Source organism: Equus quagga, chromosome 8, assembly GCF_021613505.1.
Source record: "Equus quagga isolate Etosha38 chromosome 8, UCLA_HA_Equagga_1.0, whole genome shotgun sequence".
In the NCBI taxonomy this organism is placed as follows: domain Eukaryota; kingdom Metazoa; phylum Chordata; class Mammalia; order Perissodactyla; family Equidae; genus Equus; species Equus quagga.
This window is the reverse complement of record NC_060274.1, coordinates 77,122,665-77,140,611: the sequence shown is the minus strand read 5'-3', so window position 1 is coordinate 77,140,611 and position 17,947 is coordinate 77,122,665. Positions and strand designations below refer to the sequence as shown.

The window sequence follows — 17,947 nt, the reverse complement described above, 5'->3', positions numbered from 1 at the left end:
TGGTAGTCTGATCTACTTATTAAAGGAATCCTCTAATTTATTCATCTCTGCTTTTTGAGTATCTGGTGAAAAACCTTGCACACATAGAAGTGTCCTGCAAATTGGGGTAGAGAAGTGCAATTCAAGAGAATGATATAATCAGATAGATAAGGCTGGGTTGATGAGAAATAGAAATGGAGCACAACTAGCGAGGATGGTTCATGTGGACGAGCTTGAACTTTAATGTGTGGGTCAGCATTTAAAAATTTTTTTACAAATTGTGTAATTGTCTTTTAACTGTCGACTTGGGCATATGGCTAAAGGCCTTAGGCACTGGCCACATGGTATTTTCATCTTGGTGGATCGTTGTAGTTTATGGTGGTTCTGTCTAAAGATGAATGGCTATCTGCTTTTATAGAGACATTGCAAAATGCACCAGATATTCAGCATATTGTTCAGGTTGTTATATTGTTGGTTGGTTATTTCAGTCAACAAGCAGAGTTTGTGTTGCATCAACAAAAACACAGTCCTTGGAGGCCTGAGCTATTCAGGGAGGTCCAACCAAATGATAGCCACACAGGAGCTTTCAGCATGCACCTGCTGCTCATGACTTAGCAAGCAAATCCTGGTCTCACTGGCCTCAGCAGAGAAAGATGTGTAAGGAAACTTTGCCAAATGGTCATAGTTGGAGGGTATAGGCTGCTGTAACTTGATTTTGGATTATGTAGATGCTGGCATTAGCACATGTATCTGGGTCAGTTGAAGACAGTATGGGCTGACACTTCAGTAAGACAAGTTTTCAATAGAGGAGAAAAGAGAATCTTTCCATACACAGGCCTTTTAGTCATTGCTGGAGAGAACGATATTTGCTACTTTTAAACTGCAAGGCAATTATGTTTCTTGCAAGGTTCTAGCTTTAAGTAGTTAGCTCAAAGTAAGCAGCCCTAAATAGGCTCACCCAAACCCCACTCTGCTTGTTAAGGAGGAAAATGAATGGGCCAAGCTTAGATTACCATGTTTTGCCCATGAGCTTGAGACAATCCCCACAATATGCTCTCAAATTGGCTTTGAATTGGATAATTATATGTGAGGGAGAGACCTTCTCTTGGAGGCAGTAGAAATACCTTTTCATGGAACATGGATACTCTATCCCTAGATAAAATCCCCATTCAGTTCATATTGGGGTGCTACCAACACAGGGCTCAAAGGGCAGATGACATTAAAGGCTTTGAACATATTGAATGAAAAAGAAATATCTAAAAATAAGACAATATCTGTGGCTGTCACCATTGTAAGGTTATCAATGCAAGCAGCAGCATCTTAAATGCTACTCAGAGAGGGGCTATGCAGAGATAGATTCTTTTAGTGGCTAAGAACTACTAAGTCAGGTAATCTATGTAAAATATTTACCATGGTGTTTGGTACACAGTAAATATGCAGATGTTAGTAATTATTCCCATTCCTATTACTAGATTCTAAGTAACATTAGGGTAAGAACTGTTTGTTCATCTCTGAAGCCTCTGGGTTTGGTACATGCATAGCCACTCAAACGTTCTTTAACTAAATCATATTTGAAGCATTTTTTGATACAGCATTTCAAAATGCTCACATATTTATCACAATAAGAAGCTAATATCTATGCGTTCTTTCCCACAGTTTAGGGAGAGCTTAAATAGTTTCTCTCTTTAAGAGGAAAAGAGTAGCATCTGGCCCCAAAATATTTATGCCACCACTTATGTTATCTCCAGGAAAGCTTCATCCTCATACCTTTTGAGATTCTGAAGGCTGAGATCCTTATTCCTGTCAAGTAACTTTGAAGGGAAGAAGTGAGTCTGTGACATAGAATAAGAAAGAAGACTTGGAGGAAAGTTGAGACCTACTTAGAACTATTGCCAGTATTGGTTTGAATAGCTCAAAGAATAAAAGTTGTTAGAATGAGTTTTAAATCACTCAAATAATGGTGTGAGTATCTCTGAAGAACTGGCTGCAGCAAACATGACTAGACATTAAGAAAAGATAGCTAAAAAATGTTCTGAATAAGATGAGGCTGAAAAACCATAAGAAAATATGGAAAACTGTGGCAGGAAGAAAGAGCAGCCAATTTCTATTCATTAGATTTGGGCAAGGGGAGGAGAAGGCCGAAGAATGAGACTGGTTTGAAACAGCAAGGTACAGACTCCAGCACATTTCTGAATTTCTGTGGGGGCTAAAAAGGGGAATATTTACCAGGGGGTGAAGGGAAAATATGCATGATTTCTATATTTTTATGTTTTTTGAAAAAAAGTTTTAATTTAGGAAGAATACCTGAAAAATCTTACATTTTAAATTAAGCTACACTAAATTAAAGGCTTTTTTTCTTTACAATATTAAAATGAATCAAGTTTGAAACATTTTCTTGAATTAGTGAAGTATAGATTATACTAAGAAATTATCATATGTATTGTATTACTTCTGAAGCAGAATTAAAGAATTCCTTTCTGTCTCCTACCTTCCTAAAGATTTCATTTCAATGTTCTTAGGGAACACAAACTAGGATCAGTAGCCTATTTTTGTTATTACTTTCCCATAAAATTGATAGGTAAAAATAATAAAAAAAAGTATAGCTTAAAAGTGAAAAGTAAAAGAAAATATCATTTTTAAATCTCATTTTAAAGATCCAGTTATATATACTTTACATAGTCCTACTAATATTCTTTTAAAAATTTAGTTGGCTCACAACTAGAAGGACCTGCAACTAAGATATACAACTATGTACAGGGAGGGTTTGGGGAGATAAAGCAGAAAAAAAAAAAAAAGATTGGCAACAGTTGTTAGCCCAGGTGCCAATCTTTAAAAAAACATAAAAATAAAAATAAAAATTTAGTTGGTATATGATATAATAGAAATATCCATGAAAAATTTAAAAAACTTGATAGATGCTACATTGAAGTTCATGAATTTTTATCAGATAAGAATAAAGTGATTATCTCTAAATAAATCAAATACATAAAATTCAATATTAGGGGATAAATGCATTTTACACTTAGGTATGCATTATATTAAACCCTTGACTCTTATGTGTGTCATGATGGAAAGGACTTTTACATCATGAGGAGTGATGTTTCTAAATACCTGGTGTTGGTAAAATTATAGCTTTATATACTATGACTCAAAGCTGGCATAGGAAAGCTTAGGAAGCATGTTCCAGCTTGCTAGTACTAGGAAAGAGGCAAAAGAAAACAGCTAATGGACTGGTTACACTTAAACTGAAGAGATTAAAAAGAATGAGAACAGGCAAGGTTGATTCATGAAAGCCTTAACTGGACATCACTTTTTCTTGTGAATAATCTGATAATATACATTAAAAACTGAAATAAATTTACATATATTTGACCTAGTAAATCTATTTCTAGGAATGTATCCCAAATAAATATGCTGTTATATACAAAGATACATGCATAATGAGTATCACTGAAGATTTGTTTTAAAAAACTGTATTCAAATTTGATTGGGATTGTCTTACATTTATTGATTCATTTGGATTTTGTTTCATTTATAAAATATGTTTATAGAAAACTCTCATTGTTATAATATTGTCTTCCTATTCAGGAACATAAAATCCTTCTGCATTTATTCATGTCTTCTTTTAGGTAGCACAATGGCTTCTACACATTTTTTAAACAGTTTATCCCTAAACAGTTTACTTTTTAGGTCACTGCTGTAAATTGATCCCCATTTTTCATTATACTTAATGCTACATGGGAAATTCATTGATTTTTGAATATTTTTAAAAAACAACCTGCCACATTTTTTATTTTTAATAGTTTTAGTTGATTTTCTTGGATTTTCAAGGTAGACATATAATGATAATTTTGCTTTATCTTTTCAAAATGTTTATAATTGTATTCGGTTTTCTTGTCTAATTGCCTTTATGTAAAACTTCCAGAAGGATTTTAACATCTACTAAGGAAATACTCTTCAATTTTGATTTTGGCAGGAATGAACACTAAATTTTATTGTATGATTTTTCAGCATCTATTGAGATAACAGTACATTTTTTCTCCTTTTGGCAAACTGAGATAATAAAAATATGTTTATTTCAAAATAATCAACTACCCTGGGTTTTCTAGGTTAAATCTACTTGTATGGTGCTATTGTTCTTATTATCACATACAGTTTAATTTGATTTCCTAAAATGCTATTAAGGGTTTGATACTAGGGTTATGCTAAAAAATTGAATAGTTTCTAGGCCTTCTCTAAAACTATGGAAGAGTTTACTTAGCACTGGGATAATGTGTTCCCTGAATGTTTGGGTGAACATGAAATCATTTCTCATGAAAACATTTAGACCTAATGTCTTTAGGGAGCGTTTCTTTTACAATTTTCTTAACTTATATCTTTATTAGATTCCTTAGGGTTCTACCTCTTCTTGAGTCAATTTGTCATAAGTAGTTTCCTAGAAAATCATCTATATTATCAAGATTTATACATTTACTATAGATTTTTGTGCTTACTATTTTCTTAGTCTTTTTTTCCAGTATATGTTTCTCTGAGTATAGTCTACATAATTAGGTTATTTGCTTTTGTCCTCTTTGCTTAATTAGCTTTGCCAACAATTTATCTGTTTTTTGGGTTTTACAAAGAACCAGCTCTTGGCTTTATACATTCATTTTACTTTTTTATTTCTCTTTCACATTTCATTAATTCTGTTTGTTTCTTAACTTATAAATTCCTTCCTCTTGTTTTTCTTATGGTTATTTTGTTTTTGTTGTTTCTATGTCGTTATTTGTATTCTTAGGTAATTTTTGTTCATTCTTCTTTAATAATAAAAGTATTTAAAGTTTTTAATTTTTCTAAGAGCAACTTCAGTCATATATCCCATATACTTTGATGTGAGTTGTTATTGTTGTTATTAAATACTCTATGACTAGAGTTTTGATTTATTCTTGAAGATAGAATTTATTTAAGAGAAGCTTCTCTTAGTTTCTCTGTTATTTAATATTTGTTTATCCTCTTGTACTGACTTCAAATTTTATTGCACAGTGCTCAGAGTTGGTCTATAAAAATAGTTTCACTTTTTGGAAGTCAGTTTTCTTGAGTAAAATATGATTAATTTGTAAAAATATTCCATGGCCTTTAAAAATATTATTTTATATATCAAGTGCTATGAACTGAATTGTGTCCCCCCCAAATTTATATGTTGAAGCTCCAACCTACAAAGTAATGGTGTTTGGAGATGGGGGTCTTCGGGAGATTATTAGGTTTTTAGATGAGGTCATGAGGGTGGGACCCTCATGATGGAATTAGTGCCCTTCTAAGAAGAAACACCAGAGAGCTCTTTCTCTCTCTTACTCTCTTTCTCTGTCACTCTCTCTCCCTCTCTAGTAACTGAATCCAAATCAGCCAGGACCTTGATCTTAGGTTTCACAGCATTAAATTTCTGTTGTTTAAGCCACCTAGTGTATGGTATTTTGTTACGGCAGTAATAGAAGGAAGAAAGCACCATAATCTTACCAACCTAATTACTTTCATTTTTATGTATCTCTTTCCAGCTGTTGCTAATATATGTCCATTCTGGGATGTATATTTATTTAAATGGTGAAGAGCACAGTTTTAATTGGAAGGTGGGAGTATGCCTAAGGCCAAGAAAGAAACAGACTTTGTTTTTCTGGTAACCCAAGAGTCTGGAAGAAAGAGCTCAGCTTTGGAATAGGGAGGTCATGTGTCAATAATGGTTATTTAAAAACTTAATGGCAGGACAAGACCACCCAGAATGAAATAATGAAGGCTTGAAGGCAGTTGCATACTACTTAAAATGAAATGCTTCTAATTGAGCGATGCATACCTGTGTGCCTGAACTTATCTGGCCATATGTAGTTTGTACACTGGGATTCTCTAGCACTGGAAGAAAATGAATTATTTCCAGTGGCCTACTACATATAGCATGTAGTGCCAAACTGTGGAATACAATGTGATGGAAAAGCAAGTACAAGAGAAGTATAGGAGGAAAAGTGTGTATTGATCTCAGGGGCCATCACAAAGCAGCTCAAGTTAATTATGACAATTATGAATTGTAGTTTTCTGTTTAAAAGTTTGTCACAAAGGCTCTGAGGACTTAGCTTAAGCTAATTCACATCTCTTACTAATTAGTTAATCAACCAATAAATTCAGCAAATTCTTATGAAGTGTTTACTACATGCCAGGACTCTGCTAGGCATTGGAGAAACAGAGTGGAATAAAACATATTCTCTTTCTTCCAGAGCTGGCAGTGGAGTGGGAACACAATTGCACTACAATGTGATCAAGTCTGAAAACACATAATTATAATATAGTGTGGTCAGATTTGCAAAGAGTGCCTGAGGCCACACAGCTAGCTAGCTGTAGGCACAATAAAGACTAGAATTCTGATTTCTTGATTCTGAGCCCACTGTTATTTCCACTACACCAATACTGCCCGCCACAAAATATTAAGCAAATAAAACTAAATGTAATTTCAAATTAAGAATCATCATAGATTTATTTGAAAATAACCAAACCTGGACGCAGCTGGATCGACACTTCTCCTGGTGTCACCTGGGTATTAATTTCAGTTTCACTTGGTATTACATGTACAGATGGGTATTCTATCGAATCAATCAAACAGCCTTTGCTTATTAAATTGGAAACAATATCACAACGTACACTCCTTGATCCACCTGAAATGAAATCCTGTTTAAAAGAAGGAAAATCACTCATGTTTTTAGTGCATATCATCTCAATTATAACCAAAGAAAACCACGTAACAAATATTGCAAAGAAGCCATCTTCCAATATTGCACAAATTATGCAACTATTCAGAATAGCTGCATGTTTCCAGAAAGAGTACTGGCAAATTTGTCTTAAATAAAGCTTTAACTTCTAAATCTATTTAAAAAGATTTAAAAAGTACTTTAATTTAAAAAGTACTTTAAATACTGTTAACTGATCACTGTAAAATTATACCACCTTAATTCTTTCTAAACATTTTACTTTGGAAAGACTGCTCCAAAAGAAAATTAGCCAAAATAGACCCTTCAGTGGTTCCAAATGTAAGCCTCAGTTCTCAAAGGACCCAACTGGTATGTTTATTATGTACTATTATGTTTGGAATATGAGAGCAAGTCTTCAGAAATCACATGCCTAATTAGGTACTGAAACTTCATGAAAGAATGAGTTGGAAATCTGCATTTCATACACTATGAAATCCCCCAACTTCTTATACACACAAACAGCCTTTAAGTAATTCAGTAAACCAAAGAAGATGCTCATAATGAGGCTGGGAGATGTAAGATTGCAGCTCAAATGCTCCTGATTTTGCAACTAAATCTAGAACTTTCATAACTATTCAGCATTGGTTAGTTGATGGTTATCCAATAGTCATCCAATAAACTTGGAATTAATGGAGCAAGCTTAAAATTTAATTTATCTTGACTGAGAAAAAACTGATATTTTTATTTTTCATGTAACCATTCAGCTTTTTTCCTAAGAACAGGAAATATATTGAAAAGTATAGAAATATATTTTATTATATATAATGTTGGCCTGAAGTATTTGGGATATTTGCTTACACATTTGCTGGATATTTGCTCAGTGATCTTCCTGGCAGTGGCTATTTTGATCTGGTATTCAGTCATTCTTCTAGCAGCTGGTTCTAAGAATTGGGTTTCCAATCAGTTAATGATTCAGTCAAAGAATGTTGATTGAATACTTACTCAGGGACAGTTATTTGTTAGGTGCTGAGGATACAGAATGGAACAAGACAGATGGAGTCCTGGTCATCAAAGAGTCAACAGACCATCAGTGAATTCAGCCATTAAGCAAGTAAATGTAATTATCATGGGCCTTAAATTTAGGGGAAGCGCAGAATGTCATAGGGTTATGGAAGAAAGGAGATTATCAAGTTTAATATTAGTTGGAAAAGAGACCACTAATTATGACCAGGGACACCCCTGGCGCTGGTGAGTGAGTAATTAGATGGGATGATGGTGGTAGGCAATATAAAAATATTCATACAGGATTTTAATTTAATTCCTCTCTCTATTTAGAACAAGGGTTGGAAAACTAGGGACAGTGGGACAGATACAACCCATGGCCTGTTTATGTATGGCTTGAATGCTAAAAATTGCTTTTTACATTTTTAAAATGCTGTAAAACAGCAAAAAAGAAGAATGTGCAACAGACAGTATATGGCCCACAAAACCTAAAAAATTTTACTGTGTGATCCATTACAGTATATGATCCAGAATTACAAGTGCAGAGTACATTTGTAACATAAATATAATTAAAAGACAAAAGAGAATATGTCCTTCTCAATCAAGATTTCAAGGAATCATTTGTAAATGATTTCATGGGAATAGAAAAATTCAATTTGCTTTGCTGTTGCCCATACACATAGATTTTAGCCTGAAGGTTAAAATGTTCAAAGCTTTAATTTCTTATATCCAAATTTGTCCTATCTATTGACAAAACTTAGAGGTACTGAATGTGAGATTTAGTTTATAAACAACTTGGAGTTCCTCAGAGAAAGGTGGTATATACTGCTATTGTACGTGTCACTTTCCTTCAGAAAGCCTCAGGCTAGAGGGGGGTAATCCCACCTATCCTGGAGGAGCCTGGGGAATATGAGGATGCATGAGGCTTGGTATGTGTCTGCTCATTTATGTCTCACGTGACAGGCCACAGACCAAGGGCCACAGGCATTTTACAGATGTAAAAACCCCAAGCCTTCAAATCAGGAAAGGAAATAAAGTACACGTAACTTTGATTTTTCTTTTCAGCCAGGGATTTTGGGATTTTGTTATTTTTGTATACAGAATGGAAAAGAAGGGAGTGTGGTTAATCCACTGCAACTATACATCAAGCAATGCCATTTGACCTTTAAATGTCAGATCATTTTGCTGAAATAGACAAAATAGTCTCAATTATTTTGCAATGTCTGAATCAGCATGGCTGTTTTTACTCCACTATGAAAACTAAGTTAGGAAAACATTGCCAATTTGACAATTAGGTTTGAAAAGGGAAGAAAAGACCATGGCATCAAAATAAAGAATGGAATGCTGCCCCTACCCACTGTGGCCTACTTTACACTTTGTATAAAAGAAAAGAATTTGAAACCACACCCTTTTAATTCTTAGTGTTTTGTGTCATTTAAATTTCTTCTAATTCTTATGTTTTACTTTTTCTTCAAGAAATACTCAAGCAAACTCATACTCCAACTGTCTGCATCTAAAACCTATTTGAGAATGAAAAGCCCAGGTTGAAATTACTCTGGTTGACTTTTCATAAATTGTTACTTTCACCCATTTAATGAAAAATCTGGGTATATAAATAAGAAAAGTTTTTTTTCCTACTCATTTCTGAGTCTTTCTGACTTCCAGACATCGCAATCTTCACAGAAATGAAAGAATCCTATCATCTTCCTTTTGACAGTAAGTGCTCTTCATATCATACTTTAGTATAATTATGCTCCGAGGCTGCCCTCTAAACTTCTGGCTATGTAGTCACAACCTGTATCTGACACATCAGGCAGGAGAGGAAGAGAAGTCTTCAAAACTTGTCAAGTCTTTCGCATATGTTAAAAAAGAACATGAGACATTAAACTAGGTAATATTGATAAGATTCTGACTATTCTAAATATTTTCCAATTACTTTTATGTAGCACAGAGAGAAAGAGAAGGCAAAATATATAGAATGGCAGATTAACATGCTACACAAGAATGTAGGTAAACTGAGTATACCCTGTGTAAATTTTTCAGTGATCCTTTACTGTTGACCAGCTTTGAAAATTATACAAACCAGGCTTAATTTGTTACTGTTTATCTCTCCTAGTCATGAACAGAGAAAAACCACATCTTTCTTCCTTGTCCCTCCACCCTTACTGGTTGAGAAACAAAAGACATCAGTTGCATGTGCCAAAATGGTGGGCGATCTTTCAAAATTAATCATTACATTCTTCCTGTCAATGAAGTCAGGTCAGCCTGTTGGGAGTGGACAGCTCCTTCTGTTAATGATATGACTAGTGGCTGAGTCCTAACACTGGTGGTTCCCCGAAGTTGTGTTTGGAACACAGGCAATACTCTGTTTCCTAAGCCTGGGTGAATTGCTCTAGAGTCTTACTGAATTTCTTATAGTAATGACTCTCATTTCTTAAGCAATGCCTGTGTGCCACATGCTTCCCAAAGCCTGTTTCATTTAATCTTCACAACAGTGTGTCATGGGTACAGTTATTGTTTCCATTTTAAAGCCTGGGAAAATTGAGGTTCAGACTGGGTTGGTTAACATGTCCAAGTTTATACAGTTAGAAACTGATGGGACTAAAATCTGAATCCAAGTTTATCTCATTTCAGAGCCTGCTTTTTCAACACATAAATTAGACCAGCCAGCACTACATAGAATATTTTGGGGACATGAACAACTGAGTCATTTCTGAGTGTTTTCTGAGATCCCCTTTTGAGGATCTGACCAAGAGCAGACATAGGTTTGCCTTCTCTGCTCTGGCAGCCACCCCACCTTTCCCGCTTGGTTTACCTCCTCCATTTAACCACCCATTCCTCTGAATACTCAAAATCCCTCCTTCCTCCAGGAGGACTGACATTGCTACACCCATAACTGTGACTCTCCAGATTTTTCATGCCAGCAGAGTGTGAGATGGAGAAGGGGTCCCTCTGGAACCTAAAATTCTATATGGCCGGCATGTTGCATTTAGCTGACAACTGGTTTTCTGAACCACCTTTTGAAAGTTCCTCCTGACTACACTCACTAACATTCTCAGGCAGCTGATGTTAAGTTGGCACAAACTTTACCACTCTAAGGATCTTTCTTAGTGATGCAGGAAAAAAGTAAAGTATTGAGTTAGGATCAGGAAATATCAAGCCATGAAGCCTTCTTGACAGAGAAAAACCTGGAAGTAAATTCCAAACTCAGTTTATAGAGATGAAGAAAGGGAGACTCAGAGAATAGAGTGAATTCTGTCTAGTCACTTGGCTCATAGGAAGTGATGAAATTGGTCCCAGAAACTATGGAATTGTCCTTTCTGGCTCCGTGGGTTCTGGTGAAGCACTGCTTAATTTTGAGTGACATCTGATTTTCTCACTGGTAAAGCCCAGAGCATATCCAGGAAGCCTTCAGGCTGTCAGTAGGAGGGATGCTTACTTCCAGGCACAGCTACTGTTTCATGAACCCCTCCCCTGCTCCTTTTCTGACTTGCTTCATAGAAGAAAGTAATGTCCACCATCCTTTACTACTTTTCAGCTTTCTTTTTTCTCCTGAGGGATGCATAAGGGCAAGCAGTAACAGGAGAGGTTCGAAAGATGATGGTAAGTGCAGTTTTTGAGCTAAATCAGAGGAAGCAAAAGCTAGAGATTTCTCTTCATGTCAAGCAAAAGACTGTTAAAGATCTATTTATTCCAATTCCCAAGAGCTACATAAATAAATGTAAAATTACCTAGACAATTTCATAAAAGAACCTCCAAATTAGCAGATGGCTTCTTCATTGCAACTTATTATATAAAGTAGTTCTGATTGAAGATTACCAACAAAAGAAAAAACTCACAAAACAACTTTAGAGACAAGAAAGAAGGAATGCATTATACTTGCTTTACTAAAAATTTGTTATTGGGATATGTTTCTCTTAGAATATAAAAACACCGATTTTGAACAAAAAACATTTTCTGAACTATTCTCCATCCCACAGAATTTAAATGTACACAATATTGCATGAAGAGAGTTACATGTCAAAAGAAAACCATCCCATTTTCCTTAAGTATCTAACAAATTGATGTACAATGTTATGAAATGGAGTAAATCACTTATCTGCAAGTATTTCAAATAAAAACAGATGAAATGGACCAGTAAATTAGCTTGCTTTTCATTAATAAGCAAGTATAAGACAATGATCCAACTTGGATATAACCTAATGCCCCAAGCTGCAGCAAGAATTTCACGCGAAGCCTACTGACCTATCAAAAATTACTATCTGTGTTTGCCAATTCTCTCTATAGAACAGATGGAAAACATAAAATGGTTTGCACTTCATTGCAAAATTACCATAATTTTCCTAATAAAAAGGTTATATTTTATTTTATATTCAGCCACATATGCTGTTTCCAAGCATAAAACCAAATAAAATTTTCCTGATGCTCAGCAATATCTTTCTTTTTCCTGATGTACCTTCAAGGCATAGAATATTAGGGCAATGAAATCATTCTAGAGAGAAGGTCAACTGTTAGGAAACGAGAAAAGAGCAAAAAAAGAAAGAAAAAAAGACACACCTCTTGTGCACACCATCCACATTCCGGACCCAGCGCAAGGCACTTGGTGCAGGAGGCTGCATTTGAAGATGCACATCTATTGTCTTCTGTAATGGAAGATAAAATGAGGTGTTATGGTTCACCCTCATATTGGGAAATACATACAATTCTCGATGAAAATGTATCTTTAAAACTGAAATAAGCTGACAATAGTTTTAGTACATGACATCAAAATATGTATATATTTCTTTGGGAAATTAAGTCCACTCACTGCAATTAATAGATACTGCACTTCCTGGATAGTTATTATTTGGTTTTATAAGGTTGGGGAAAAGGAGAGTGATAAAAATGTGATTTTAGTTAGGTTTTGGGGTTTGGCTTGAATTCTGCTGCAATAGTAGAGGATCCTCCAAATTTTTTAGTGTGCTACAGTTTCACTGTATTTCATATTATCTGAATCAATGAGACATTTTTGGATCTAGAATTTTTCCTGTAAAAATAATCATATGCAGACCTCAATCTCAACATGTAAATCCATGTTGAATCATAGTGAATGAACTTTCTGAGAAATAATCTTGATGGACAGAGTAATTAGCTTTGGAATTCGGATTGTGTTAATATTGATTATTTTTGGCTTGAAGGATATCAAAGCCAGATATAATGGCATGATTTAGTATTTTAGAAATAAAGTTGTTAAAATGAATGAGTTGTTTTAGTTAACCCAATTTAATTCCTCTGACTGGATCACTTTAAGATCATGACCAATCTACTCTTCCATATATACCCCCACTTGGCTGTGATATTTTAATAACATAGTTGTGCCAGGAAACTATTTACCTTTATCCCTCCAGCCATTAACTACTTATATCATTAAAAGGAAGCTTGTCATTATAGACCTAAATGCATAAAATATAATAAAGAATGAGTCAGAAATAATTTCATCATGAATTTTTAGTGGAACAATTACATGCTTCCTACATTCCATCCTTTACTATGAAATGTCCCAGGAACGCTGGAAATCACAGCATTCTAACCAGCTTACTCACAGGCACACAGTAAATAACATCCTGGCTGTAAGTAGCTCACAGTCCAGGTAAGGAGAGAACTATATAAGCAAATAACAAAATACAGTGTGATAAGCTGAACAAGACAGAGATCACCAAGGCACCATGGGAACATAGTGAGGGGCTTCTCGCTCGGCTTTAGAGGGAAGGGCAGAGGTGAGGGAAGAGAGCATATTTAAGGATGGCTCCCCAGAGGCAGTGATATCTAGTATGTCTCTTTGCCATCTCGTTTTGTTTCTTCTAATCTATGTTTTATCTCCTTAAAAAAATGTCATAGGCATGAAAGAAGACTGTGTGTACACAGTAACACATGGACATGGCCGTTTGAAAGGGGATGGAGACCACAAAACCTCTAGCTGTCCCCATCCAATTGGTTTCTTTTTTTCTTCTCTGTCAACTTCCTCCAACATTCTAGAATACATGGTAAGCAGTTCTGACCCGGAGGTGGCATGACACAGACAGTGGGAACAGAGAGAAGGGAACTACAGGGGCATAAAGATAGAAGAGAGGTGCTGACTGGGTGGTAGTGAGCACTCTTCCTTGTATTTCCCCAGACACCCATGAATTAAGCTGAAAGCATCCTTCCCTAACACCTCTGCTGTTCTGTTTTCTTTTCTCCATGTCCCCTTGCACCCTTTGTCCTTGGCTTTATATCAGCTTTTCAAATACATTATTCAAGACTTCTCCATTGATCTAGATGCACTGGGATAGAATTTTCTTCACTGGCCTAGAATTCCAAGGACTAAAAATAACAATATTTTGGGCTCCTTTAACTACCAGTGTAGCCACCTAACTATGAAGACTCCATAGCCTAAAATCCTTTCATTTGGCTTAGCCTGAAAAACTGTAAAATCTGCTTATTCCTAAAGTATTCAGAAGAGGGAGTAACCTTTTTAGTTTTGTTCCAGAAAGAAAAGCAATTTAGGTCAAGAAATCAAGCACATTTGCAGACCTAACTTGACCTTTACCAACTCTTAAACCTGACCCAACTGGAACATGGAATTAAGTCTATTTCAGATCAGACTTGACCAAGCCTTTCACTGAATAGGTAAGAGTTTTGCTCTGGCAGTTAAGACTGTAGTTTCCTGGAAGGGGAGCTGCAGATTCTATGACTCTGGTCTTTGTTTCTAATGGTTGTCTGACTCTGTCCTAAGTTAACCCAGATTCAAGTTCAAATCAGGCTCCTACTTCCATAGTACATGTGGTAAATAGTGAATTTACAAGCAAAAAATCCATTTTCTTTATATTCTGCTTTTTGATTGTTTTCTTTAAAATGTTATCGTGCCAACCTCTATTCTCAAACTTCAGATATCTAAGGATGATGACCGAGAGGGATAGAGACTTTGGTTCTGTCAATACTTCCCAGGTTCCAGGACTGACATTTCCCAGAGTCTAAAACTACAGGAAAAACGATCCCATAAATGGATATGGAGGAGGTGGGTCTTGTGGTTCTGCAGAACTGAGGAAGGCCATAAATTGAACTCCATGGGAATGGTGTCAAACACTGCTGGAGAGTGTCAAGGTTAGACTTTAGAGGAGACAAGCCACATATACTTGGTAAGCAGAATTTTGAGGATTTTCTTTTAAATTTTAAAATATGCAACCAAGTAAATACCTAACATAAAAATATTACACCAGTAATATTATAGCAGTTCTTTACACTGAAGGGACATGCTACCGTGGGGGCTATTAGTCACTACACATTAGGAATCTGTGTGTGTGTGTGTGTGTCTCTCTCTCTCTTACACACACACACATACCCACACACATAGCCTTCTGTGCGAACAGAAATATTCTTTACACTGTGCACACGTCAATGTGTGACTGTTGTCTACAGACACTGGTAGTTTGTCATCAGCCTCCAGGTCTACTCAGTTCATTCCCATCCCTGACACAACATCGCAGGAAGGCTGCTTTCCAGCAGTGGTTCCCTAGCAGCCCTCAGTGCTGACACATCATTGGAGGGTGTGTCTGAGTGGTTCTTGTTCCCACTCTAGGGCAGTGGTAGCTCTTGTCCAGCTCTTTGTCCAGTGATGTGCATGAAGCACCTTGTATTTATGTTCTAGCACTGTGTTTTTATTAAGGATAATTTTTCATGGATCCTAATGGAAATTCTTAGGCCAATGGAAGCAGGATGATAATGAGTCTTACTTTTTCTCATCATGTTATAACTGGAGGTAACAGGTGAGATGAGGTAGCATTGCTAAGTTGTTACTGGGAACAAAGTTAAAAATTTCCATAGTGCTGCTACTTAGCAGCTATGTACCCTTAGGCTAGTTACCTAAGTTCTCTGAAGCTCCATTTCCTCTGCTGTAACACAGGGCTAACTATACCTGTATCAAAATATTGATACGGGATGAAATGAGCAAGTATAAGCATGCCAAGCATAGTGCTTAGGTTATAGTAGGCACTCAGTAAAGGGACTATTGTAATCTTATTATAATTAACATTATAATGTTATATGTGTATATATACATAGATGTATATATGTATACATACATATGTGTGTATATTTAGTTCTAGCTTCAAAAAAAGGGGAAAGCATTATGTGTCTTTTAATTTATTGTAAATGTAATTGGTTGTCTTTAAAATGAAAGTCCCTGGGTCATAAAGGCAAAGTTTAAAAAATATAGCTAATATATAGAAGTAATTATTAAGTTAAAAGTTACTGCACTTATTTTAATTATTTAAAAATGATTCTTAAAAGCCAATTATATACACTTCAGTCCAATCTATTACAAATGCAATTTTGGCATGACTATATTGGATTTCTGAAAATCTCTTAGAACACCTTCATTTTGTTTGCATTTTGCATAGTGAACATTGACTTAATCTGAATAATTTTTCAATTATTTCCCAGAATTAAATGTTTATGACGCATGTGAAATGACCTCTATAATTCTGTCATTAAGTATAATAAATATCCATCGTCAGCAGGATAGGGAACACAAAAATCAGGAAACTACATATTTGTGACACTCACTTAGGTATTTCTTTGTTGTAGATGATGCATTTATTCATATTATTTTGAGAATGTTTAGTCTATAGAGGTGAAAGGAGGAAGAAAATGGACAAAAGAAAAACAACAACAGCTAGAGAAGACAATAGAAGATTCAATGTTTAGATTGGGATCTTTCTTCATATCAAGTGAGAGTTTTAGGAAACATTTCTAATCTTTTTCTGCCCTAAAGTCTAAACCACAAAATTTGAACCAAATTTAAAGGATGTCCATGGTTATCTGAAGAAGGAACAACTAAAACTGATAAAGATTTTAGTCCTTGATATTCAGGATCAATCATTCTAGATTCTCCTGTTACTCCTAGACAGAATGATTTGTGAAAAATGCAGAAATGCATTTTTTTTCCAGGCAGTATCCTTTTCCTAATTGCATTTACTATACAAATTAAATTAAACTTAGATAATCACATAAAGCTACTTCCTTTTTAAAAAAAACAAAGTAAACACTTATAATGAGTGCATATTCTCCTTTGATAACAGTCAAAACCAGGCAAATTGAGCACATAGAATAAAGTTTGGAGTATAACTTCGTATATCATGGTCATGTAAAATATTATAGATATCTTTAAATATATTACCTGATTATTTAAAGCTCTCTTTTAAACAGAAATTTAATATATGCTGTCATTTGATATAAAAATCAAATCAAAGAAATAGATTAGCATTCTAATCACTTGCCATTACCCAGTTATTCCAAGTTCTGATTGAGAAACTGCTTCCTTAAGGTCCCTACAAAAATATAGGGAGGGAAGAGGTGATTAGGGCTATTTCTTTGAAAATCAGGCACAGGAAACAAAACCAAAGTCAGTTAAATTTTAATAGGGATTAAATAAAGGGGCATGGGAGAAAAGGTGGAAGCTTGGGAAGCTCTTTTGAAAAGGTAGAGCTGAATAGGGACTCTCTGAAGAGCTAGAGATGTATCATAAGAAAGTTAATGCTTGAGGCAGTATCTCAAAATTGGAGGGAGCAAGGAAATAGTACAACTACTTGTATTTCTATTTTTTTCCTATTTTTTCCTTGGAATTCATATGAACATAATATAAAACTGCATTTTTTATTATCATTTTTCATTTGCTCTTTTACTTAGTATTCAGAATATATGAAACATAACTTTATTGTTGTAATAGACAAAGAAGTAGATATAATTAAAAGAATTAATACATCTATGGCAGAACTTGAGCTTACTAAAACATTTTTTATGCAACAAGTGCAGGTTTCAACTGTGCTCATATAGAATTAGTTGAAAAATTCACTTTAATATTTGTAGTTTGCTACTAAATTATACATTCAGAAAATACCACTTTCTAGCAGCAACCCCAGTCTAGAGTATTCCTCTCCTCTGCCTTTACCATATTGTTTGTTTCAACCATGTAGCAAATAAGCATTCAGCCCATAAAAATGAAAATTAATATCTTTATGGGGAAAACCATTTTGTATAAATAATTTTGCCTCTACTTGCTCTTGAAAAAACATAGACCCATATTTATTTTTAGTGAAAAGCAGCTTGGATTCCTTTCTTTCTTGTCTTCTCTGTTAGCTGTTCCAGTGGTCAGGTTTGATAGTCTAAAGGTATATTTGGAGGAAAAGGTATGATCACGTTCAAGTCTTATATAGTGGCTCAGGAGATAGGGTGAGGGAATG

At 35.0% G+C, this 17,947-nt stretch overlaps 1 protein-coding gene across 1 annotated transcript in view; it reads right to left on the bottom strand.

Moving 5' to 3' along the window:
* The window catches only part of ITGB8 (integrin subunit beta 8), a 75,941-nt gene that overhangs the window by 33,343 nt on the left and 24,651 nt on the right, over positions 1-17,947 (bottom strand). The window contains exons 2-3 of the mRNA XM_046669610.1: positions 12,246-12,331; positions 6,495-6,666 (exon numbers count right to left, since the gene is read on the bottom strand). Of these exons, the coding sequence (XP_046525566.1) occupies positions 6,495-6,666; positions 12,246-12,331 (258 nt within the window). The remainder of the gene's footprint in view (positions 1-6,494; positions 6,667-12,245; positions 12,332-17,947) is intronic.